Genomic DNA, 27,545 nt, shown 5'->3' with positions numbered 1-27,545 from the left:
ATGAGGTGCGTCAATAGAAGCATTTATGTTAACGAAGACGTTCAAACACAACACATTCACGTCTTACGTCAACATCATCATCATTACTCAATACCAAAATTGACATGATACTCAGTATGTTGAGGTAGGTAAATAATTTGGTAGAAGTAAATATTTCGTCACTATCATTATGATACAGTTAAACTAAACCAAACCAAACTCATTATATGAAAATATTAGTTATGCATGTGGAGAAAATTGGAATATAAGGGGTCCAGCCGTACCTGTTCGGAACTAACTTGCTGACCATCATTAGTTTTCAGAGTTTCAACATAAATGGTTGCTTCACTGCACTCACATATTTTGAGGAGCATTATGCTTTAAAGTATAAGGATGATATCTTAATTTCAGATCACTGATTTATGCTTGACATGAAATTCCGAAACTGTGCATTTTAAGTTTTACATATATCAAATATCCGGTACAAGTGCGTTCGTATAATGATATAATGCCAGACATCTGAACCGTTTCAACCGGGTTACGCGAATGCGTCCCATTTTGTCATATCACACACCTAGCAGTCAGGAGCCGGAAGTTTATTTTTCGCGCCTGCTCACGCAAAAATGAAAGTTAACAATACATGTCGGCTATTTGTTCTCTGATAAGTAGACAATTTCAGAAAGTGTCATCGAAATATACATCGTAGGTAATGTAAAGAACGAAATGAAGTTGTTTTATCCACTGCTCCTGGAGTATTGGGCATTTCTAGATTGCTTAAATTGAAGTTTGTTATTGCGTTATATAGCCAGCTATTTTTAACTCACACGGCCCGAAGTCCAAGGGATACCGCGGCGTCCGTCGCCTGTCCGTATTCTGTAGTCTGTCAATTTTTCAACAAAATGCTACTTGTCATGATCGACTGAGGGGATTTTGACCATATTTGGTCAGAAGCATCCTGATGGGAAATGGAGTAAACTCTTTAAAATCCCACTCCTCCTGTAGGAATGATTTGCTTTAGTCCAAATTTGGCCTGAATCATGTTGAGGTGAAGAGCAATTAGTTTTGTATAAACAGTGGATCTCAGCCCCCAAGGGGTATACTCTTTATACTTTTATATAAATGGTGTTTGACAGACGAGACCACTACCTGAGGTCGAAGTTCTAACCATGGCCATCGTGCAACAATGCAATGACATATTTGAATTTTGACACTGGAGGTTTAATCAATGACATACACGTATATTTCTACATTAAGTTATACACAGCATAGATAGAACATATATAAGATTGTACAAAAGACACAAGTGAATAACACTTTTTAATAATTTAGAGTAAGACTCAGTAGAGCAAAACAAATTTAACAGCATCATACACCTATTAAACTTATATAGTCTCCTTTTACAAAGGTACATTTTCACAAATCAAATTGTGTTATTCTCATGAATGTTGTTTACCCCCGTTCTACCCATCAGTGCAAATACCTGTATAGATTTTGATTTCCAATTTGGTACCACATTATCAGAATGTCAAAATGCAACTGGTATACTCAAAAATGATTATTTAATGTTTTCTTCAGTATTGACCATGTTGACCTGGAGGTTTTGTTTGCCCATTTTGGTGGTAATGTTAATACTTGACCCTTTACCAAGCTGTATGTCAGATGATCCATTGGCTAAAGGGGATGAGGAATACATTGATCCATTTGATATGGAAAATTTTCAGCATCCATCTACAAAAAAGTCTCCGCAACAAAAAAAGGTGAGCTTTCAATGGAATCATTTCTAAATAATTTATACTATAACAAAGTCACTTAATGTATTTGGGTTTTGAGTGAATTGGATTTAAAACATTTCTGTATAGAAGTTAACTACAGCTAGTCCATCAAACTATCATGACCTACATTTGAATTTCCCTTGATTGTACGGACTTCAATTTTGTAAATTGCTGTAAGTAGTATATTTGTATATTGACTTCACAAACTTTCTAAATTAAAGAACACTACAGGTTAATAATTGTAATACATTTAACACTTTTTGCTTTATTTTTCAAGTCCATTCAAGATGTTGATGAGAATTTAATGCCAGCAAATTCTGCTGAACCAACCACCAAAGCTACACCTAAGTCATCTCCTCCTGTTTCCACTGTGCCACCACCTGTCAAATCAGAAGAAAATGGAGGAAAGAGTTGTGATAATCCTGATTCAAAGTCACAGTCAAATATATTGTTTCGAAATTATGTCAAGTTTTTACTTGGAAAATTTCGTGGAAAAGTAAGTTGTTTTAATTGATTTTCAAACTATGTGTATAAGGAAACTTCTTCTATGCAAACTTGGGGTCTGTTGCTTTTGATGTATTAGAAATTTGGTATCAGAGTTATTTGTTATTATGGAAAGGTATGTGTTGTTTGATTTGATACAACAGCAGTTTAAGCTGCTTCTTAACTGTAAATGTACATCTCACAACCTCTCAATATTTGAGGAGTTATGTGAAGATCAGTATATGTGTCAGGTAAAGGCATAAAGGAAAGCATATTTTCTAAACTTTTTTAAAGTCAGTTAACTAAGGTATAGAGAGTTAAATAAAATAAAGTCAAAATCTCATTGTCAGTTAAATGAAAAACTAAAGGCAAAGGTACGAATTTTGAGAGATGATCTAGTCCCATTAAATAGTGGAAAATTATATTTAAAAAAAATCGGTTAAAAAATGTTATTTGAATAAAATTCAGAATTGATTATAGGTAGATTGTTTACATTGCAGTGTCATAACATAAAATTCTACATACTAATTACATTTTGTTAAAGTTTTAAGGGTAAAAGATTAAACTTGACCACTTTTCAATAACCTTAAAGAGGAATTACAAGTAATTACACATAAATTATTTTCAGGTAGAAATGAAATGTTGTGTCCCACACTCACTCTATATTTGTTTCTGAAGATAAGATCCCAATAAACTTATGCTGTCTGTTTTCTAGCTGTCACAGTCATCATCAACAGAAGAATTCCTGTTGTGGATAAAACTGTCGGGAGAAGATGTGAATAATCTTGAAATATTTGCCGCCGGTCAGTCTGATAATGTTCATGATGCTCATGAAATATTGACCTCCATGTTAAAAAGAGTCACAAAGTCCCATTATGGGACAACAGACAAAATGCAGGCATGGTTCCAGGAGAAGTTTGGTGTCTCCATGTGGGACATAATCAAAGTAAGTGAAAATCAATATATACCATTAATTTAACTTTATAGATTGCAGTCTAGCTTGTCTGTCATTGAATCATCAAAAGGTAATCAGATTGTATCTATTGTCATTATGAATGCAATCTAGTTACAGATATGTAGAATAATATGTGTTAGGAGGATTTAAGTCATCCATATTGCATTCCCATTGGAAATAAGTACAAACTGACCATTGTACAATGATTGAATTTACATTTCAGATATTATTTTGAAATATTGATATATATGAGTCTATCTTCTGAAAGAGCTTCTTGAAAATCATAATAATTTGAATGTTTGACATAAAGCTATAATGTGTGTTATCTGAGGCAACATGCAAAGAGTCTATGTTATATAGGTTAACATTGATAAAAAATGATGTCATATTATTGTTTTGTGATCTAGAATGTGTCTGTTGTGAATACATTGTAAGCAATATAATTGTCGTTACATACGGTTAGCATATACACTTAAATTTATATTTAAAATCAATTCAAAATTTGTTACCTTGAAATCATGTATCTCAAAGACCCTGTTTAAGTTGAAGTATTTCATCAGTCCCAGGCAAACTCCACATCAAACATTTGAACTCCCTTAAATCGAATACTCGGATAACTTGAAGTTTTCCTACAGTCCTGCTTAATTCAAGATAATGAGGTCCATCCATGTAACAGTAAAGAACTATTATGAATTTGCCAAAAACATTGTTATTCTTGGAAAAATTGTTATTTTTGCAATGTTCTAAGTTGCTATTTTTGAGAATAGAATAAAGTCACAAAAAGATACCATGGAAATGAAATCAAGAAAGGAAATTCATAGTTAATTTGTATTTATGCTATTAATCAGCATGTTTTAAGGTGCTTTTCAGTTTTTTATTGCTGCAAAAGAGTTTGATGGAAAACATATATAAATGTGTAAACAGCTTATAGTTATGCTCCAGTAGATATACAAATTACATTTATGCCTTATACATATTGGAGCATCACTTAATACTCCAGGGAGGAGTATCAAGGATGCTGTTGGAGGAAATGTTTAACAATGCATGAATTCTGCCATACCTCTGATACAGACACAATGAAGATGGAAAACCAGCAATGGTAACCATTATCAAATTCACATTAATATAAAATCTTCATTTTTAGGTTCTCACTATGATAGCATTGGTGTGTGTTACCATGGCAGCAGGAATTAACATACGACTGACTTGGCGTCAGTTTGTCCTTAAAGCATGTATCCTGGCCTTCCTGATTAGTATTCCAATGACCTGGTATGAACTCTTTAAGGTGAGATTTACAGACTTTCTTTACAGCAACCATCTCTGAAATTTCCAAGGTGGTTCTTAGTGATGTATCTTGTGGTTGGTAATTTTGGTTGTGTTTATTTTTGTATTTCAGTGTTTTAATGGTGACAAGCTTTTGTTTCCAGATTAATACTCTGTCCCTTTTAAAGTTTTGATTCAGGTATAGTGAATGCTTATCACCTCATCAATCGATTGAATAGAAGAATTTCTTCTCTAGTTTTATTTTTGTCTTGAAAGGGTGTTGAGCAACTTGGTAAGATGATTGAACTAAAGTAAGAAAAGGGACATTTTGTTCATTAAAAAAAAAATTTTTAGGTGGGAAGGCGGGGTGGATTACCAAAACATTGGGGTGAAAATGATTTTTATGTCTCAGAGTGACCTGATGTGATTCCCTTTTGTCTGGTGTCATGCATCATAAACTTTTAATAGTTTTGACTTCTGGCAAACCTGTGAATCAATTTCAATGAAATTTTACATTTTTTGGTGCTAAATTTGCACCAAAATTGTAAATCATATGGCCCCCCCAACTCCAAGGGGTGGGACCAAAAATGGTCAAATTGATTGAAACTTCAAAAATTTCTTCTCAGATCACAGGTATGGTTGAATCAAATACTTGTTATTGATGGAAAGTCCTTCAGAGGCTTAACCAAAATTGAAATTTTTTACGACCCCAGGAATTACCTTTCTCTTTGTGGAGGGGGTAAAGTTTACTATAGTTTATATAATAAAATTACATTTTTGAACATTATTTGCTTATTTTCTATTGGTAATGGTTCAAACTTTGTTAGAATTATCAGTATAAAATGAGAGTTTTTTGAGATGCACATATTGACCTTGGCTAACCCCCAGGGACTGATGAGTGGGGCCCAAAATGGGTCAAATTGACTAGAATTACAAAGATGTTCTACTGGTTTTTAGTTTAATTTTTTAAAATTCAAACTTGGTTAGAAGCCTTAGCGTGGGATAGCACAATGTTATGTACAGTTTGCATTTGTACAATGTAATGAAAGCTATCTTACAAAATAATTTCTATGACATGTTACAAGAAGCATTGTACCTCAGTTGACTGTCAAGGCCCTTGGGCCACTTGTTTCATACAGTCTTGAAAAAGACTTCAGTTTTCTCCATTAATTTTCCTTTCAACATGTCTATTATTTTTTTTGAAAATTTATTCCATCCTCAAAAATACCAAAAAGTGAAATATTTAAAAAAAAAAAAAAAAAAATGACCTTCCAATATTTAGCTCCTACAATATAGTTAAAAACTGAATGAAAAGATAAAATGTACAGCAGGTTTTAGTGGAGAAATTTCCTGATCTTACTTGCAGGCGGCAGAGATCCAGCAGCAGACTGTTGCCATGAAGGATGCACCACCAGAGTGTGTGAGAGATAAAGAAGATGTAGATGATGGTGTACTTGACAACTGGTTTGGTGTGGCTCAATCAGCATTCCGTCAATTGTTCACATTTGAAAAAGACAATTGTCAGAAATACTATGAACACATGCTGATAAGCCCATTTCTGAAGGTACCACCTACAAAGGTAAGGAAAGGTTCTTAAAAGCTTCATAAGAGGAACAACTTCCCAAGGTTAGGAATGTTAGTGTCCCATTTCCTTTTCTTAACAATATTGATTCTAATGAAAGTTGGGTATTAGAATGGTTATTGTTTTAATTTATTCAGTTTTGTTTACCATTATAATGAAAGTTTATTTCATCTTTTTTTATTTGTGCTTCTCTTCATATTAACTTATGCCATTTTTAAGATACAAAAAGTTCAGTTAAAAAATTTGGGCACTTTCTTGATCATACTAATCAGCATGCCTAAGAGTACTTCATCAATGTTTTCTTTTTGTATATTTCAGGCCTTAGCTGTGACATTTGTCCGTTTTTTCGTGTCCCCGTTAAAGGATGTTGGTGAAGCTTTAGGAGAGTTCCTTAGAGCCTTACTTATTGACCTACCTATAACAATGTATCCGATAGCCATTATTGCAGTGACTTTATTCTTATTCCTCTTTCTGTTTATGTGGATGGGCTACAGTATTCGTCTGCCATTCTTTTTGTCAATTGAGCCCGGTCAACCAGCTGTTGCAAGTGGAGACACAGGTACTCAGGAAGCAATAGAGGAGCATAGCAAAGAATTACAGAACCAGGTGTGTGTGAATACTTGTGAGTTATCACAAGGTGTTTCTTTTTAATCTTTTTTGAGTTTCAACTTTTAGGTAGGCTCTGTTGACTTATATCTTGATGGAAAGAGGTTACCCAAGAGGGACATACATGTAATTTGGGACCAATATCTTTCATTGGACAAAAATGCTTTAATCTAACATGTGATTATGACTGCCCATCTACTTTGGGGTTTGGTCAATCCAGCCAGTTTCAGTTGACGGTATGAGTTTCTAGAAAAAGGTCAGTCTTCCATTATTCAGGGAGTGATGACCATATGGAATAGCATGGCTTAACTCTACATACATATTAAAACTGACCTTTTTTTTCTGTAGGAGCCTTGTCAGAGCTTGTAGAAAAATATATTGCAAGGCACTTGAAGATTTGTGTTTACTAGCATATGGACCAATATAGTATTGTTTATATCTGTTATACCTGTATAATTGTGTTTCAAGACAGGTTTACCTGTATTTTTGTGTCAACAGACATTTGTATTTGTTAATTTGTGTTATAAGATGGGTGTACCTGTATATTTGCATTAATAGAGAGATGTGTATGTATATATGTGTTTAAAGACAAGTGTGCTGGTATATTTATTTTGATAGAAAAGTGAACCTGTTTATTTATATGTTTGGAGACAGGTATATCTGTATATTTGTGTATACAGGTGTGTAATTTGCTATAGACAGGAGTACCTTTTTATTTGTGCTATAGACAAGTATATATTTGCAATATGTTTCAGATGACGGCTATCCAAGAAGCACTGGTTAATCAGGAAGAGAAGGTTATGGAGAGGATCATGCACATGGAGAAAGTCCAGATGGCTGCTATTGAATATGGTGCATCATTACAACAGCAGGGTGCAGGGGACCGCCTTCCTACCCTACCACAGAGAGGAAGTAATCCCCCAGCGACCCAACAAATGTCAATAGAGGCCCCAGAGCATGATGTGGAGAGAAGTTTATCGTCAGCCTCATCAGGAGGTAGCATTGTTGAGCTTTATCCTAACATGGAAAATATAGAGATTAAAACACCAATTCCATGTTCTGAGGTAACTGATTCAGAAAACTGGACGCAGATTACAAATGCTGACATAGTAAAAAATGAGGAGGATGGAGGTGTTAAAACAGACACCGGTTCCTCTCCACCGGTAGCTAGTACTGGTGAGGGAACAGCCACAACTCCTAGTCCTACACAACAGTCTAATGAGGTTGTGACACTTCAACCAGCAGGTCTTATCAGTCCTGAACCCTCTTGATTGTCTTCCTTATTCCTTTTCCATCAGTATTGATTTAGGTTGTTTTGCTTATTTGTTTTCATGAATATAGGTGCATTATCTCCCTTGAACAACTTTAATAGTTACGTTTCATGTTAATCTCATTCACAGTTTGTTCCATTGTCTAATTTGAAGTTATTAGCCCAGCTACATTCCATTTGTATTTTGTTTTGTTTTGGTTTTTTTTCGCTGAAGCAACATAATAATTTTCATTTCCCAAGTATATTTGTAATGCTGCCTCAGTAGGTATCAAAAGCAGATCACAAACTGTACAAATGAGTTGAGATTTGAGGGTTGAGGAGGTGGACTGTTCTGTAATGCTACTAAAATATTGTGTACAGTTTTCTGGATTCACCAGATTATTTGAAAGAAAAGTACTCTTACGTCTGATACTTAATACATATGTATTACCTAGATGGTTATTACCATCATTTCGTAGTAAAACAATACCTTGACAATTGAAATTCCCTTACTACTTAATATTCCAGAATTACCAGTACCCAGCACTGTCAAAAAGGAATATTTAAGAAAACTGGAAAAACAGCTGTTGATTTATCAAATCTGTAGTGGATATTGGTATTGGATTTCTTATTCCATATCATTATGTAGATAATAATGAAAGAATGTATTTAGAAAAATGTCTAATAGACATGCATAAATGTTGGAAGACCCCTTTGAATAGCAGTACATCACATACATTGTCATTTTTTTTTCTATGTATGTATTCAAACCGAAACAGTCTTCTTAATGATATTTTTTTTATATCAAACTAATTTCATGCTGAATTGTTCATAATCAAAACAGTTTAAGAAGCAGGGTATGTGAGATGTACAGATTTAAATATCTGTGCTTGATTCCCTACACAAAGTGCTGGGCATAAAGACATTGACACAGAATGTTGTATAATTTAGTCAGAGGAAAATGTTGCTTGTGATACAACAAATTTGGTTTATAGATTGGACTTGGCAATTCTTTATTAACTCATTTATCAAGTGTATATTTAATTTGTGAATGCTAACTTCTACATATTTATGAGATTTTGTATACATGTATTAAGCTTATAATATTGTGTTTATCAAGCAAACTTAAGTTTGTTGGAGTATTGTGTGTGAAATAGGTCCATGTGTTGTCTTGATGCCAGTAAAACTGAAGATGATTTACTTTTGTAGCATTAGAGCTTTAGGAAGGATGAAATTAGCATCACTGTACATAATGTTATGATGTCAAAACAAAGTAAAATGTTCAAGTTAAGATACCACCTGTTGTGTTTTCTTTTTTGGCATCTTTGATGAATGGAATATTCAGAAGAAGAAAAAGGTGGTGGGGAGCAACAGGCCTGAATCTTTCATCTGTTCTGCAGCTTACACAGAAGACTTTGTCAGTTCCTAAAGTCAATTTCTACAAACTTGAAAGTGTATCCTTCAAGCATACTACATACAAGTACCTGTACCCAGGACTTAATGCTCGTAGGAAAGAAGAAATTTTCTTCACACCTTTGACCCATGTAAATTTCATTGTGGATTCATTCATTTGAGCAAACATGTTTGCCCTTCATCCCAGAATGTTACATACCTGTTTGTTATTGTGAAGAAATTGTTTTCAGTTTTTAACCTTTGACCCCAGTTACCTTGAAAGTGGGTCAAGGTCATTCATTTGAACTTGGTAGCCCTTCATCCCAGCATGTTACAGACCCAATGCTTTTTGGTTATTGAGAAGAGGTCATGCAAAGGGAATGCTTGGTGCTGGACAGCAGGAGATAAGCAATCAAATTGTAGATGGTTTTTTTAACAAATGCAGGAGAGGTAATTATTACATTCTGATAGAAAACTGTGTTGGTTACTTGGTATAGTATTGTGACATTTAGATCGACATCTGATTAAGTTTTGATGGTCTTTGGTTAAGGTTAATGATCATTATGGATTGTGTTAACTTTTTCTCCAGAACCACTGAAGACTATAACCTAATCAATATGATCTGAGGTATACATGTCATAAGTTTGGCAACATCCAAATTTCAAGATGACTGCCAGCATACTTTTTGGACTTGGATATTTGAATTTTGGGACTGCCCATTCTCTGCATCTATTGAAGGGATGTTCATGAAACTCCATCTATATTAAATGATTAATATGGCTCTTAGTTGCATAGCTACATTTTGAGTACGACTAAATTTCAAAGATTGCTGTCAGAAGCCATTTTGGATTTTTCACATTAGAAGTTACTAACTGCTGTATCTTATGATAAACAGATCAGCAAAACACTTCTTAATTTAATATGGTGTCAAAATGTATGATTGCCCATGGTCAGTTTTTAAAAAAAAATTTGAAAAATTACAATGGCAGAGAAGTAACAATCTTGAATTTGGATGGACTGTGTGATTTTTTTATCAAAGTAAAAAAAAAAAAATTGTTGATGGGTAGCAAATTTCGCTAAGGATATTTTACCTGTGTTCTGATGTCCTGTCTCAATGACTACAAGGGACTTTATTTCTTTAGAGATTTCCATCAAACTTCATGATGCTAAGGTCAAGAATGGCAATAACTCAGATGAGTTCAGGGTTCCAAGGTCAAGGTCACTGTTTATGTTTTGATAGATAATGTTGTATGCATCAAACAGTGGGGGCTATAAGGTCTTGCTGAGATTTTCTAGTTTCTGCTGCATATATGAAAACTAGTTGAAATCAGTTTCCTAGTTAATTTAATAAGTACTATATCAGCTAACATTGCATGTCGTACTTGTCCAAGAGATTCAAAGCAAATCAAAATTTACGTTTGACTGACCCAATGTTTGAGCTCCCTTCCTATATTGTGGTCAGCTTTGGTTTCATATGGTGTCTTCTAGAGGATGGGTCTGACCCTTATTTGTGTTTCTTTATTCTCAAGGTTGATCATAATTGTTGTGAGCTTTGTCAAATACCATTATAGTGTTTCAAATGAACAAACATTTCAAATAGAAAACAAAGAATGCTTCAACTTTGTAATAATCCTTAAATAATCATTTTATTGAAAATTTATAAATTTAATCTTATACATCATTTGCTTTATCAATCTATCACACAAATGTAAACATTTATTACTGATTTGAAAACCTAATGAATGGATCATTCACAGATTCACTTTACAGATTGTGAAAAAAACCCCTACATTATGTACAAGGTACACTGAATAGACAATTAACCTCTGACCCCAATGTCCTCAACTACAAAGTAATTGATATGCAAAAATAATCCACAGTAAGCTTTTAACTCGGCTATCAATAAGAAACTACTGTACTAAAAATGGAATTGAAGAAACGAGATTTTCTAAACATGCAAGGTCATGCTGTTGTGGAAGTGAAGTGTCCAGGTCACCTTACCAATCTGTATTTCAGTATCAAGCAATCCACCTGCCATGGAATAAGGCCAACTAAACTTATTCTAAAACCTTCCAGTCTGTGACTGTCTAGTTACCCACAACACACAAACATGGCTGGATATAACCAGAAGAGGGTCACAGCATCAGAGTAAGAGGAAAAAGGAAAAACAAATTCCTGCACAGACCCAAAACAATTGATCTTGTGTTTCTTGCCTATAATCTGTAGCTCTACCAACTAAGTCAAAAAGCATTCTCCAACAGCAGAGTAACAGAGACCTTTTTAACACTATGTACAGGCCACATCTCCTTTTACACTATGAAGACTTAGATTCTACTTGTAGTGAAGCTCAAAGGTTTTTTCTTCCTTTCACACACTGATACATTTTCCTAATGAATACAAAATGTTTAAAACTTAACTATATATTACACATCACTCAAAACAGCAACAAGCACGTGAATCCAAACAACCACACTTCAGAATACTGTAAAACAATGTGAACTATAAAGTAGATGATGAACACACTGGTGCAAAATATGCTTTAATTTATTGGTTGAGAGTGAACTCCATTTGAGCAATAGTACACTTACAACTCACACATACAGAGAGTAAGAAAGATTCTATTTTCAGACTGAAAAATACAACTCATCAAGATAAAGTGTTATTTATTCCAAAGGTTGCTTCCAATTGTAATCATTGTTTGTGTTTGTATGAAGCCCACAAACTACAATTCAGTAGCTACCCGGTAAGCTACGGTTGTATCATTAAGCACATTCATTTGTTATTATATAAAGAACTTGAAATTTTACAAAACAATAAACCAGGATAAGTACAACTCTTTATACAGTATTTGAGGACACATGTTGTTTTGTTTAGTAACCCGATATACATATTTGTGTTTTAGTTGTCCTTTATCATGTTTAGTGTGCTTTTCTACCCATGAACAGTCAGGGTCATTTTAAGGCTGGGTAAAGTGTAGAAGTTGGTAGCTTCATCACTGAACAATATACAGGTTGTCTGTTGCAAGGCATCCAGAGTAACACCATGATATCAGTACAGACCAGTCTGTTTCTCAGCTTCCTGAGAAACACAAACCACCATGGGTAAGAAGTGTTGTAAGGAGTGTCGTAGCATGCACCTCAATGTAGGTCAATGCTCTACAGACTGATTCAGTGCAGCCCCTCTCTTCTGTCAATATGCTGAACTGTGATAAAGTTCTAACATGACAGGTTAGCGCTCTAAATGGAAGTAACATTAAGTATATAAGCATAAGTTATTCTAATCAACAGTATATTGGGGTAGTAATGTTATATAAATTCTCTTACACGTGTACATCTATTCATCTTCAAGTTGGCACATTATATGATAATAACCCATTATTCAACAACTTCCAGTAAATCTTGTTTACTTAGATATGTGGATATCTGAATCATATCCAAACCATTGACGTCAGTAATAAGTAGATATAAGCACTAAGAAGAAATGGTTCCTATCTCCTCGGTATGAGAATAAAATCCACCCAAAACTTGTACATGTGTCTGGGAAGTTAAGGGGCAAACATGGTCTGGATGTAAAACCTCCTAGACTCAATATTGTAAATATTTCTAAAATTTAGCACAAAACAATTTTGCTGATTGGGATTGGTCAGTTCAGTCATTTCACATCCTATTTACTCTTGACCAGTTCTTTCTTTTCAAACACAAAGCAATTATGAAAACTGGAAATTACACACGAATTATGAAACTATTTTGTTACGAAGGTATTCTAAAAGTGCTGGCGTTCCTTTAGCTAGCACAGCTGGTCTAGGATTTCTGAAGGGATTTCCACCAAGCTGCAAGCTCCTGCAAGTTAAAGAAATGTATGTAAAAAATAAGTACATAATATAAATTTCTGGGCTCACTAATCACTTGATCCAATAATTAAATTAAGTTCCTCCTGACAATGTTAAGGAATCTTTAAATTACCCGAGTATTTTGAATAAGGTAGCAATATCATGGGAAAGAAAAATAAGAGACGCAAGGGCCTTCACAGTTTCCCGAGTCAAAATGTTTCTTGTAAAATATCATAGAAATGATTTCATTGAAATCAGAAGTTTGTAACTATCATTAATACATACTTGAGTTGAGAACAATTGCCCAGTTCTGGAGGAACTTGTGATATATTATTATTCTGTAGATCTAGAGTTCCTATCCTGGGGAGTGAGCACACACCAGCAGCATCTACTGTGTCCACCTTACAATTGTCCATAAACAGTATCTCTAGCTTCTTCAACTCAAACAACACCGGAGGAATGATGGTAAATCTGTAATGGAGTCAGACACCAGTGTAGCACAGAGTAATATATATATAACAAATGAAGTAATGAGATCCAGGGACCTTAATGGTCACTTGAGTTCTGTGAATGCTGTCATTTTTCTTGTTGTGTTACATACATTCCTGTTTACAAAGTAAGATAACTTGAATGATATGTTAAAGAAAATGTTAAATGGCAAATAACATTAACTACCATCAAAACTCATAATTCTAAACATGAATTTTCAATAGGAATTTAACAAATTATAATCAAAAGTGCATTTTTCCTATAAAAACTATTGTAAAATTTATCTCCTCCTCAGGGGGTAATAGTCATTTTTAATAGTGCTGATTTTGCCTCTGAAATACTTCAAAGCATATATCTAAATATAAATGTTAAACTAAAGCCTATCTCCTGTTCTCTTGGCAACAGGAAAAAGGGCAAAAGTTTTAGAAATTTCCCCAGTATGCAGTAATTCTTATAATCTTAAAATCTTGAAATATTTGCCCCACTTTCTATACATATATATATACTTTTTATATAGTACAAGAGGCCCAAGGGTCACCTGAGTCATCATAGAAATGATCCCCTCCCCAGGGAGAAATGTGAGACCTTGGGGTCAGGAAATTTACAATTTTTGTAAAGCATCTGAAGTCCTTTCCATCCATGAAAATACTTGATTCTGCCATACCTGGGATTTGACAGGTTGACTTTTACAATTTCAACCAATTTGACTCTTTTCGCCCTGCACCTCAGGCCCCTGGCAGTTGGAGACCATATAATTTACAATTTTAGTGGGCCTTTAGCCATGGCAGGTTTTTGTAAAATTCCTTTGAAATAGGAGTTTTCCGGTAGAAATCGAAAATGTTAAAAAATCACAATGCACGGCGCTGCACAAAAGAGGATTGCAATAGGTTGCCCTGAGACTTTGTCAAGATTAGACTGATGACACAAAATAGGTACAATAAGCAGCTGCACAGAACATACCTATTGTATGATAAGAAAACATCTCTCATATTCTCCAGAGATTCCATGTCCGAAGGCAGCTCTGACAAAGAATTGTTCCTACAAATATATAGGAGATTCAGCCGGTTTATAATCATATGTAACGAGAATAAACCATTCCTTTACATACTAATATAAAAGATGGATTTAAGATTCAGTAAGTTAAGTATAACAGGTGTATTTCATCACACATAAATTTCACCGTTTGGTGTCAAAACCAGAATGCCTTATTTCAGTCACATCAAATTTTTGCCATTTAAGACCAGTAACTTAAACTATAAGAGGTAAATCTTTCTCAATAAAAATCCAATATTCGCTGTGTTAAAAAAGAAAAAATTAGACAGTATTTTGAAATAATAAGAATTATTTTGTTTATGTACAAAAATCTTGATTTGCAAAATCCATAAAAGAGACTCAAAGTAACCAATTGCTGATATTGTTAATATTCAAATCTTTTTTAAATCTAAATATGCTTAATTTGATGCAATCAAATTCTAAATCCAATATCATTCTATGGCACCTTAGTGTAATAATGAATTAGTGTATCCACATTTATTCCTAAGAAAACAAATGACAGAAATACCAACTAGCATAATCATGATTTAGTGAAAAATCTTTAGTGTGAAAAGCACTAGAATATAGTTACAAGCTAAAAGATTTGCATTTATATTATGTGTCTTAGGAAAAATTGATGACAGATAATATGGATTTTTATCAGAATAACTTAATCAATACCCCTCCGAGTGGAACTCTCTAATGATGTAACAAAATCTAGATAGAGTCATTTCCCTTCATTTTTGTAGAGAAATTGAAGCTGACCTCAGATCCAGGGACACAAGGTTCATGAACAGACTGATATCTTGGTGGAGAGAAGTGAAGCGGTTGAAACCAAGGTTGAGTACTTTCAGTGTGTCCTGTAGCAGCATCAGACTGTTAAGTGAAAAACAGTATATTTGACTGTCAAAGGCAGCAAAACACAAATATAAATAAAAAATACTGAAAAAAATCTACAGTGGTACATGATGTGTGAAATACTACATGGATATCATTCCAAAGCATATATATATATATATAAGATTTGACAGTGGTATTTGATACAGTATACAAGATAGGCCATGGACAAAGTACCTTTATACATATAGGACAAATAAAAAAGGGGGAAATTATTCGTTTTTTTTCAACACATGTATTGGCCCCTAGATAATGCTGGAAAAGTCAGGGCAAACTAGGTTATTCAAGTTCACAAATTCAGGTTTAAATACAACCAGGTCACAAAGCTTCCTTACAGAAAAGAAACACACAACACAAATGAATTGATACAAGACTCACTTGTCAGGTAATTCAGAGAACTTGTTTTTACTGATGTCTACAGTCATGACTCCCGACTTCTCAGCTACAGCCCAAACATCTAATGGTACCTCTGTAGCTTGCTTCCCACTGCAATATCATAAAAAACAACATTTTTTAAAAACTGAAACCCTGTTTCTAACATCTTCAGAAATTATGACATTTCTGTATTCTTCTAGTCACTTAATCAATCATGGCAGTTTTTGTTTATTGGTTTGACCAAGGTTGTTTATGAAAAAAAGATGGTCCTTTTTATCTTATTTTGCTTTCTGTCTTGACATTTGTTTTTGAAAGTTACTGGCTACTTATGTAGGAATACTGGAAATGGACAGACATCTTTTCATTGAAGGCTACTGGCTACTTATCCAGGGATACAGGAAGTAAACTTGCTCATAGACTTTTGAGTGATAATCTTTTCGGAGAACAGAAGAAAAATCCACACGGTTTGTGCACCTGATGCAAAGTTAGTTTTACCTGTATTCCAATAATTTAGATGTGTGCATGTCGTGAGCACTGACCCCATCACCAGAGCCCCCTATGATTCCTGACTGACCCTCTGTAGATTCCAGCCCCTGGGAGCTGATTGGTGGGGGTTTAGGTTCATCTATACGACTCTGTAGATACTTCTTTAGCTCCATTGTTCCTCTCTGTAAATCATATGCTACAACTTGTACACAAAGAATCATGCTCAAAAGTTATAGGACAACAGCTAAAGTCACAGAACAACAGCTCAGGTCAAAGGACAACAGCTAAGGTCACAAGACAAAAGATCAGGTCATCATAGTGCAACAGCAAAGGTCATAGGACAACAGCTAAGGTCACAAGACAAAAGATCAGGTCATCATAGTGCAACAGCAAAGGTCATAGGACAACAGATAAGGTCACAGGACAAAAGATCAGGTCACCATAGTGCAACCGCAAAGGTCATATGACAACACCTTAGGCTATAAGACAACAGCTAAGGACACCGGACAATAGATGAGGTCAAAGGCCACAGCTAGGATTACAAGATGACCCTTAAGGTCATAGAACAACAGCTAAGGTCACCAGACAATAGATAAGGTCACAGGACAGAGCTATGGTCACAAGATCACCAGACAACTGCATAAGTCACAAGATCACAGCTAAAGTTACATGAATACAACTATGGTCAAAGATCAACAGCTCAGGTCATAAAACAAAAGCTAAGGTCATCATAGGGCAACATGAGTTAAAAATAATTTACAACTCAGAACTGTCTTTCTTTGAAATCAATATTTATTTGCAATCAAATTAAATGCTAAATATTAGTTCATAAAATCATATAAAACCAATAGTCATTATAGCCAATATCATTATTGTATTATTGTATTTAGTTGATTACAATCTTTTACACAATTTCTTACCATAATGATATCACGTCTGATAGATTTCATAGGGTTTCCATCCAGAACAATAGATTTCAGAGATACAATTAAACCCAAGGTAAAAGGAAGCCTGCAAATAATAGATAATACATAGAATAATGAAATCTAATAGTACCTTTGACTGTTCACAGGTTGACAAACATAGCAAACAAACATTTCACTTGCATTTAGATATGGTAAGAACTCCAAAGAGAGAGCCAACGCCTGTAGTTTAGAGTTCAGTGATGTTCAGTCATCCCCTGCTTGGATACCTAAAGGTAGGCAGGGCGTTCCACAAGGAGAAATAGAAATCTAGGGAGGTGGTAGGACACAACAAGTTGGGTAAGTTTTAGGTTTCTTTACTGTTGACTAGTTTCGTCCCGACTTGCGGTGTCCTACCATCTCCCTAGATATGGTAAGGATATTGACCTTTCACTGAATACCCAGTAAGATTTTGGTTGATGATGTTAAGGTTTTACATACCCAGGAAGATTGTTGTTTGACAAGTCAAGCCTCTCCAGTCCTTCTAGTAAAGTGATGGCCTCTGGGAGGACAGCTAGCTGGTTGTCACGAAGATCTAACACCGTCACAGACTTAAGACACTCTAGGTGGTCCATCGTTATCTGCTGGATTCGGTTATTACCTAGATGTAGTTCCTGTAAGAGGATAGTACAGTGTCTGTTAAAAGGTACCTTGTTTTATGATTTAAATGTTTATTTATATAGAAATGCTGTTGGAAACCGTTAAAAAATTTCATTTAGTTTTTAATTGAAACCATTTACATTTTTGTTCTTAAGTTATCACTTGATAACAATATCTTGCTGTTTATTTTGATTACATTCAGCAGAAATAGCAATAAAACTACCACCAATATTTATAAAACAATAAAACAAAATCAGCACTGACAATTTGATTTAAATGATGAACAGGTAAAAGTAAGATTAAATGTGAGTTTTTGACAAACATATAGGGGAACTCTGTGGAGATTAATGATACCTTTAGCTTATTACATTGACTGAGTAATGGGATGTCAGCAAGGTGGTTGTGTCGTACATAGAGTTGCTCCAAGTACAATAGTTGTCCCAATTCATCTGGCAGCACCCCGAGATCGTTATGTGTCAAGTCAAAGTACCGTAGACCTTCAGTCAGAATCAGATGTTGTATAGAGATTTAAATCAGTAAAGGCTACATACACAGGAATCAATGCAATGACAAGAAAATCAAATGTGTTGTTTGAAATCATGATTACACCAGCATCCTTCCTGATTACACCTCTCAGCCAATACACTTGTAGATAAATATCCCTCCTGATTACACTATCAACCTTACACTTGTAGATAAGTATCCCTCCTGATTACACTATCAACCTTACACTTGTAGATAAGTATCCCTCCTGATTACACTATCAACCTTACACTTTTAAATAAGTATCCCTCCTGATTACACTATCAACCTTACACTTGTAGATAAGTATCCTTCCTGATTACACTATCAACCTTACACTTGTAGATAAGTATCCCTCCTGATTACACTATCAACCTTACACTTGTAGATAAGTATCCCTCCTGATTACACTATCAACCTTACATTTTTAAATAAGTATCCCTCCTGATTACACTATCAACCTTACACTTTTAGATAAGTATCCCTCCTGATTACACTATCAACCTTACACTTTTAGATAAATATCCCTCCTGATTACACTATCAACCTTACATTTTTAGATAAGTATCCCTCCTGATTACACTATCAACCTTACACTTGTAGATAAGTATCCCTCCTGATTACACTATCAACCTTACACTTGTAGATAAGTATCCCTCCTGATTACACTATCAACCTTACACTTGTAGATAAGTATCCCTCCTGATTACACTATCAACCTTACACTTTTAGATAAATATCCCTCCTGATTACACTATCAACCTTACACTTTTAGATAAATATCCCTCCTGATTACACTATCAACCTTACACTTGTAGATAAGTATTCCTCCTGATAACACTATCAACCTTACATTTTTAGATAAGTATCCCTCCTGATTACACTATCAACCTTACACTTGTAGATAAGTATCCCTCCTGATTACACTATCAACCTTACACTTGTAGATAAGTATCCCTCCTGATTACACTATCAACCTTACACTTGTAGATAAGTATCCTTCCTGATTACACTATCAACCTTACACTTTTAGATAAATATCCCTCCTGATTACACTATCAACCTTACATTTGTAGATAAGTATCCCTCCTGATTACACTATCAACCTTACATTTTTAGATAAGTATCCCTCCTGATTACACTATCAACCTTACATTTTTAGATAAGTATCCCTCCTGATTACACTATCAACCTTACATTTTTAGATAAGTATCCCTCCTGATTACACTATCAACCTTACACTTGTAGATAAGTATCCCTCCTGATTACACTATCAACCTTACACTTGTAGATAAGTATCCCTCCTGATTACACTATCAACCTTACACTTGTAGATAAATATCCCTCCTGATTACACTATCAACCTTACACTTGTAGATAAATATCCCTCCTGATTACACTATCAACCTTACACTTGTAGATAAATATCCCTCCTGATTACACTATCAACCTTACACTTGTAGATAAGTATCCCTCCTGATTACACTATCAACCTTACACTTGTAGATAAATATCCCTCCTGATTACACTATCAACCTTACACTTGTAGATAAATATCCCTCCTGATTACACTATCAACCTTACACTTGTAGATAAGTATCCCTCCTGATTACACTATCAACCTTACACTTTTAGATAAGTACCCCTCCTGATTACACTATCAACCTTACACTTTTAGATAAGTACCCCTCCTGATTACACTATCAACCTTACACTTTTAGATAAGTACCCCTCCTGATTACACTATCAACCTTACACTTGTAGATAAGTATCCCTCCTGATTACACTATCAACCTTACACTTGTAGATAAGTATCCCTTCCTCAATTCAACAACTACATTTTTCTCTTTGCACAGATTTCTATTATATCAAATATCAAAAATCAAATATCAAATGTAAGAATAATTGTCATCCCTAATAAATAGATATCTACTAAAACACTGAACCAATGCCTGACAGGATGCTGGATCAAACAATTTCACTGAATTCAACCCTATAAGAGAGCACTTTAACCAAACATTGAATATACTTCTGGTGGCAGTCTCTTGACCTTGTTATATGAAGGTCAAATATTGCACCAACTTCCATTGATAGTTTCCATATTTAACTATTGGAGTCAGTTCTTACCAAACATTGAACCAACTTCTGGTGGTAGTCTCTGTATCTTGTTGTTTGAAGCATTAAACTTGCTTAGTCTGGACAGGTGACCTATTCTCCGTGGTAGTGCCATCAATTGGTTGTTGGACATGTCCTTAAAAAGTATCATGTTTAAAAGGTAACTCATTTGTCAAGTCACTGAAATGATTATTCAATGGATTCACTAAACTTTAACTCTCTGTAACATTTATTTTCTGAATACCTTTCCTGTCATTCATACAGTAAGTCTCACCCATGTTCTGTACCTATATTTACCCTATACAGTACAGTCTCACCCATGTTCTGTACCTATATTTACTCTATACAGTACAGTCTCACCCATGTTCTGTACCTATATTTACCCTATACAGTACAGTCTCACCTTTGTTCTGTACCTATATTTACCCTATACAGTAAGTCTCACCCATGTTCTGTACCTATATTTACCCTATACAGTACAGTCTCACCCATGTTCTGTACCTCTATTTACCCTATACAGTAAGTCTCACCTTTGTTCTGTACCTATATTTACCCTATACAGTACAGTCTCACTCATGTTCTGTACCTATATTTACCCTATACAGTACAGTCTCACCCATGTTCTGTACCTATATTTACCCTATACAGTACAGTCTCACTCATGTTCTGTACCTATATTTACCCTATACAGTGAGTCTCACCCATGTTCTGTACCTATATTTACCCTATACAGTAAGTCTCACCCATGTTCTGTACCTATATTTACCCTATACAGTAAGTCTCACCCATGTTCTGTACCTATATTTACCCTATACAGTACAGTCTCACCCATGTTCTGTACCTATATTTACTCTATACAGTAAGTCTCACAAATGTTCTGTACCTATATTTACCCTATACAGTACAGTCTCACCCATGTTCTGTACCTATATTTACCCTATACAGTACAGTCTCACCCATGTTCTGTACCTATATTTACCCTATACAGTAGTCTCACCCATGTTCTGTACCTATATTTACCCTATATTGTACATTCTCACCCATGTTATTACACCTATATCTACTCCATATTGTACAGTTTTACCCAGGTACTGTACCAGTATATACCCTAGGGTAAACAATAAGGTATACTGCTACAGTACATATATGGAAATTATTCCATGCTACTAGTTTACTTTTTCTTTCATCTGATTGTATTATTGTATGTCAAACGTTTTAATTCACAATTTTGTTTTAACTGTATTAATTTTCCCAACATTATTCTATTAACTTGACTATCCTTACCAGATCTTCCAGGTTGTTGAGACTACCGATGCGTTCGTCTATCCTTGTGATCTGATTGTGAGCCATGTGAAGTACTCTCAAACTTACTGCCTCTGTGACGCATTCTGGTAACTCGAACAGTTTGTTTCGGCTAAAGGAAAGAAAGAAGAATATATATTTTTTTCACAGATAAACACTATAGAGTTTTTGTTCACTAGTCTAAAAGAGTATGCAACAAATTTGTAACAGCTGAGAAGTTTGACCTATTACATCAGAGCAAACCTTGATGAAATAGGGTCAAATTTTCAATTCAGATGATCAAATGAAGTAATTCACTGCAGGGTATCTAATTGTGTAGTCATTTAATAATGGCAAGTACAGTAAAATATTCTTAGATGGCACAATATCACATTTTCTTTATTTCATTCAGCGTTGTGGGAATGAGTGTAAAATTCAGCATTTTGAAACCAAAAGTGAAGGGTTCATGTTTGTTGTGTTTTATTTTTTTTCAATTTCTAAACTTAATATTTTATAGTTCATGTAACAGTAAACATTTTCCTTGTCCTGGAGAACAGTCTTGGATTTATCACTGATGAAGTATTGTAGGATAGTCATGCCAGGTACCTGGTGTAAACTGTTAATGCTCATCAGTAGGGCATGTCACTAAGCCGTCAATATCAGGTTTGTATAGCACTGTGTACACGTGTGTGTTCAAACAAACTGAGCCTCCCACCTGATTCATTCAGGCAGGTAATAATTCCAGTGTAGGAGTAAGAATTTTGCATTTTTCGCTTTTTTCTATTGATGTTAACACTTACCGGTTCATACTTTTGTGTTTCAAAATGAGTGTCTAAATCAGGTAAAATTTGCACCTCACTAAAATAACCTGCTTTAAATCTCCTGATTTCAATTCCATTAATACCCAATATAATGATGGCTGGTAATTATAATTGATAACCATCTCAAGGGCATCTATTATTTGTTACTTATACTATATTAATTCTAATAAATGCCCAATGGCATGAATTTCTTCAAAGAGAGGAAACTCATATGACAGTCCAGTATTCTGACATTTGGCCTCACATTAACACATTTGGAAATAGAAAGAAACACTTTTGAGTGTTTGTGACTGTCTTGAGCATTCTATCTTTGTTGTATATTGAAGACTTTAAAATGCACATGAATTTAAATTTACTTTGACCACATGGTAAGTCATAGAAGGAGAAAACATTTTTAAAATAAGGGTGGGTATTCATTAGAATAAATATGGTATCCTGTACTTTAATCATCCAGAAATTAATCAATGTCCATTTTAAAAACCATAATCAATGTTATTTTCACTTTTTACCTTATGTCTAACTTCTGAAGGTTTTTCAAACTGCCAAGTGTCTTAGGAAGGGACTCCAAACGATTATCATGCAACTGTTAATTGAAAACATTTAATGAAAATCTGTCAATTCTAATTGTATCAAAGGATAAGACACATTATAGATACTACAGATAATGAATAAAAGTACTTTCTGTCTACTGTCCTATTCCTCTTCACAGATAATGAAATGAATAATTTCTACAAAGGAAAGCCATTAAAGCCACTACATGTATTATGTTAGATTTCATGCACAGCAAACCTGTAAATACCACAAGTACTGACACTGAATGTTAGTAGGCAGGGATTGAAACATGACATTACAGGTATCTGTTTGACATAGTTTGTCAATAGAAATAAGAATATTTTAAGCTATAAAATTATCAACTCCCACTCCACATAAAGACATATTTTCTCTGTAGGCCAATAATGACTCCAAACTTCATCATGTTGTACCATGAGAATGGATTAGCAAGCCGAAATATGTTGGCAACAAAGTTGACAGAACATTAAATTGCTTAGTATAATGATTCACTTTTTTTTAGTCATTAATGATAAAAGGTTTTTTTATTTCATTTGATACCCTCCTGGAACAAAGGAGATGAACAGTATACATATCTGATGCTTGTTCTAGAACTTTTTGTTTAAATTTTTAAAGTTGTTCAGCATTATGTTTATTCTATTAATTCCTTCTGAAGATAATGGAGGATCTATACTGACATCAAGGACTGTCAATGCTCCAAAGTTACTGATGTCTTCAGCCAGTGATGTAAGCCAGTTAGAAGCCAAGATGAGTTTGGTCAACTCAGCAGAGTCCCACCATCTGTCTTCAGAATTATCTAGACACACGTCTTTACTCTCATCAGGCACATCTGTATAGAGGTTCCACACAGCATCAGGGACTAAGAAATATGAAAGTAATAACAACAGTTCCTAATATATACACAAACAGAAGCGAGTATTCTCAAACGTATTGAAACACAAAAACAGAAATCCTGAAAACATTCGTTACAACAAAACCTTACAAGCATTTGCATGATACAGCATATCTGACGAACAAATGTTGATGGCAAGAAGAGTTACAATATACACATGTGAATTATTCAAACAAAATAACAATCATTAAAATTTTCCTTTTTTATTTGCAATCATCATAAAACAAGTTAATGTCAGCATGTACCAATCACTCTTAAAAGTTGAGACTGAATTATGAAGAGGTATTGATGCAGAAGGTAACCAGAGTAGACCCACATGATTGAGCTGGTTGTTTTCACAGGATCAATAAGAATAAGGCCCCGATACACACTTATATCTGGACTGCCAAGACATATTAATACTAATAAGATGATATAATTTGACTCATATCTGTTGTACAATATATTAAAGTTTATAGCCATCAGATCATACTTTCAATCCAGTGAGTCATAGGCCAATAACGATACTATGTAATTTGGATTTCTTAGTAAATATCAACCTTTAGAATATGAGATTATTAGAGCAGACTGTCTGTATCACAACAATTATCACTACATACAACTAAATACTTTGTTAAACTTATTTTTTTTATTTTCTTCATCTTATAACAAGAGGTCCAACAGGCCTTCATTGATCACTTAGTTGTCAATGCTTTTCACAAGCACATCAATTTTCCACTCCATTAACATTGAAGAGCTTCATTAATGAGAAGCCATTCGAAGATCTTAATAAATTTGACCCTGGCAACCTAGAATATGGGTCAAGATTATTTGTTTTTGGTAAAATTTGATAGGCTTGATCTCAGGATATCATTACTCTAGAGCTTTTAGTTCAATAGAAGAAGTTGTAGGAATATCAATGTTATAAGAAAATTGACCCCATGACCCTGAATATGGGTCAAGGTCATTTAGGTAATTTCTTTTCAGAAATTTTGTTGAGCTACATCCAAGAAATCTATCAGCCAAATGTCCTGTTTGTAGGTTTTTTGTGTAATTAGAAAGAAGTTGTTTGGAGATTTTAACAAAATTTGATCTGTGTGACTTTAAATATGGGTCAAGGTCATTTATATTTCTAGCTTTATTCCAGGAACTTGTAAGCCAAGTAACATGATACAGGGACTTTTGGCTAATCAGAAGAAATCATTTAAATGTTTGAACAACTTTGACCACTGAGACATTGGATATGATAATGGAGTCAATATAAGTTTTGTTGGATTTTATTTAAAGAACCTTCCAGGCAAACAGCATCATTTTAGGACTCTTGGTTATTGAGGAGATGCTGTGGTTTGAAGATTTAAAAAAAAAAAGACCCCTGTGATTTTGATCAACGGTAAAAGTCATTTCTTTTCACAATTTCTGTTGGGTTTCGTCTTGGTAACCTTCTGACAAAATATTATGATTCAAGGTCTTTTGGTTGTTGAAAAGTTTAAAGGTTTTATCATATTTCAAAGTTGCTATAGTATCATTCTATGAATACAACACAAAGTTTTGGGTTTTAATTTTTGAAATCCTTCAGAAAGGATCATGATTTATTGTTTTCTTGATTCTCTTTTCCTTATCAAGCTTGTTTGAGAAGCCTATTACTTTCAAATTCTGCATTATAATTGGTGTCTCCTGTGATATTTCAACATTACAGTGCAAGACTAAAATACAGTGCAAAATCAATGCTAAAAAAATGAAACTCTATACTGTTGACTTCAACATGACAAGACCAATTTTAGCAAGGATTTATTTTTTAAATTTTGATTAAAACCTGTGTAATGAGGTAATCTAATGAACAAAAATATCACCCATGGCCACACTGAGAAACTGTTCTGCTATCTGATTTTATATAAAACGTGTACTCCTGGGTCACTCTATTTATAAGCTAACTTAAGCATATCTGGGATTTAGTGATGCCATCAGAAATGGAAGTGCAGTGACATGTCCGATAAACATGCAAACCATTTCAGGTGAGCAAATTTTGAATCTTATCCATGGATATATTCTAGAAAAATACTAGTCTTTTATGGTCACTTTATGAATAAATCTTATAGTATGAACATATTACGTATCGGATTGGTGGGAGTTCATCGCCATTGCATAGCTAACAAAAAATATTGTTAAAGGGTCCGAAACTAATGCGCTAAGGGTACTCATAATATTTTATGGTGAATGGTTTAAATCACAATTTTTATTCTTCTGGAAGCGTGACATGTTACATCAACCAAAATCATCCGTGTGTACGGTCACGAAGGTCAATAGTTTATGTGATACGACACGACAAAATGGCCGTTCCAAAATACGTAACGGTCCGGAAAAGATGTCCAGACGACCCTGTAATTTTCAGAGCCTGGGTTTGAAACCTTGTGCGACCCCGTCCTCCAATTTCATGTTTTCTTTCACTATGCAAATATCATACATTAAAATGAAGAACAACTCTGTACAAATTCACGTTTCTTGATTTGTACAGATACATTCTTACTGAATACTCATCGATATATTTAGAATGTTCACCTGCAGTGAAGCTACGACCAGAGAGGTTCAACTGTCCACTTTTCCTCGCTTGTTTAAGGATCGACGGATGGACAGTGGATCCATTCTTAGTATCTGCTTTTCCAAATCCTGGGTTCAACTGTGGCCTTCCCCGTCTTCCTCTAGTTGCCATGGTAAAATAACCATTTAATTGTTAAATGGGCTGACGACCAAATAAGTTACTCAGATGTTGAAAAAACTTCTCATTTCGAGAACCGGAAGTAGTAGACTAACTTACAAGCCGCCACTGTCCGGAAAAACTTATCATTTCCCCCTATTGCTTCGGCGTAAATTCAGAATTGTATATATCTACATGTTATTGTTTGAAATTGTGTAGTTTTCTTTTAATCTATATTTGACTGAATTCTTTTAAATCTTCAACAAAAGCCATCTGGACATTTTAATCACATACACTTTAAATAATTTAGAAAGACACTCTTTGGTAACATATCGGGAAAACTAAACAAAATCTAAGTTCAGTGTCACAAACATGTCTGATGAACCTATTATTGACTTATTATAACCTGCTGAATCGAGGAAAAGGCTAGAATCGCATGATATTTCTGTCGAATGCCCCGCCCAGGAATCGAACCCAGCTCTACAAAGCCAGCTCTATTAAGAAACAAGACTGAGCGAAAGAGACGGTATTTAACACTATATACAATAATTTAATTATTCATTTATCTATTAAACTGGTTTTAAGCTCATTGTTAAGGCCTTTCGACCTTTCAGTGGACGAGACACTATATGTACAAGTAACACAAACCCACTCCTTTAAAATGTGCATATACTACATTATTTGGGATCCACTTGGCACAAAATGATTAGTGCACAACTTAC

The 27,545-nt window shown here is 34.4% G+C and overlaps 2 protein-coding genes across 4 annotated transcripts; one reads left to right on the top strand and one right to left on the bottom strand.

Annotated features, from left to right (window-relative positions):
* The first annotated feature begins 549 nt into the window (after positions 1-549).
* On the top strand, positions 550-9,184 carry LOC132553455 (chloride channel CLIC-like protein 1). Of its 3 annotated transcripts, none has more exons than XM_060217701.1 (8): positions 550-685; positions 1,555-1,736; positions 2,029-2,247; positions 2,950-3,180; positions 4,334-4,474; positions 5,819-6,031; positions 6,353-6,640; positions 7,396-9,184. In XM_060217701.1, the coding sequence occupies exons 2-8, from the start codon at positions 1,563-1,565 to the stop codon at positions 7,909-7,911; spliced, it is 1,782 nt and encodes a 593-aa protein (XP_060073684.1). In that variant the 5' UTR covers positions 550-685; positions 1,555-1,562; the 3' UTR covers positions 7,912-9,184. The 3 variants fall into 3 exon arrangements, with proteins under 3 accessions (XP_060073684.1, XP_060073685.1, XP_060073686.1); XM_060217702.1 differs by lacking the exon at positions 550-685 and adding an exon at positions 950-1,024; XM_060217703.1 differs by lacking the exon at positions 550-685 and adding an exon at positions 1,324-1,384.
* A 1,717-nt stretch (positions 9,185-10,901) lies between these two features.
* Positions 10,902-27,476, bottom strand: LOC132553453 (leucine-rich repeat-containing protein 40-like). Its single transcript, XM_060217699.1, has 14 exons — positions 26,688-27,476; positions 23,938-24,119; positions 23,200-23,273; positions 21,873-22,002; positions 20,601-20,724; positions 18,306-18,448; positions 17,793-17,965; positions 17,310-17,400; positions 16,399-16,571; positions 15,907-16,014; positions 15,397-15,507; positions 14,560-14,637; positions 13,396-13,581; positions 10,902-13,120 (listed from the first exon to the last, which is right to left on the bottom strand). The coding sequence occupies exons 1-14, from the start codon at positions 26,836-26,838 to the stop codon at positions 13,015-13,017; spliced, it is 1,830 nt and encodes a 609-aa protein (XP_060073682.1). The 5' UTR covers positions 26,839-27,476; the 3' UTR covers positions 10,902-13,014.
* Positions 27,477-27,545: the final 69 nt, after the last annotated feature.

This window comes from Ylistrum balloti, unplaced genomic scaffold, assembly GCF_031769215.1.
Source record: "Ylistrum balloti isolate Yb309-2 unplaced genomic scaffold, AGI_CSIRO_Ybal_v1 Utg370330, whole genome shotgun sequence".
Lineage (NCBI taxonomy): Eukaryota > Metazoa > Mollusca > Bivalvia > Pectinida > Pectinidae > Ylistrum > Ylistrum balloti.
The sequence above is the reverse complement of the archived record's forward strand: the minus strand, read 5'-3'. Positions and strand labels throughout refer to the sequence as shown.

Excerpts from the sequence above, each read along its gene's own strand:
- LOC132553455 (XM_060217701.1), top strand. The coding sequence starts at position 1,563 with ATGTTGACCTGGAGGTTTTGTTTGCCCATTTTGGTGGTAATGTTAATA. Across the intron at positions 1,737-2,028 it reads AGTCTCCGCAACAAAAAAAG|TCCATTCAAGATGTTGATGA; the intron begins GTGAGCTTTCAA and ends TTATTTTTCAAG. Across the intron at positions 2,248-2,949 it reads TTGGAAAATTTCGTGGAAAA|CTGTCACAGTCATCATCAAC; the intron begins GTAAGTTGTTTT and ends TCTGTTTTCTAG.
- LOC132553453 (XM_060217699.1), bottom strand. The coding sequence starts at position 26,838 with ATGGCAACTAGAGGAAGACGGGGAAGGCCACAGTTGAACCCAGGATTT. Across the intron at positions 14,638-15,396 it reads CTTGTGTCCCTGGATCTGAG|GAACAATTCTTTGTCAGAGC; the intron begins GTCAGCTTCAAT and ends ATATATTTGTAG. Across the intron at positions 13,582-14,559 it reads GTTTTCTTATCATACAATAG|ATTTACCATCATTCCTCCGG; the intron begins GTATGTTCTGTG and ends ACTCCATTACAG.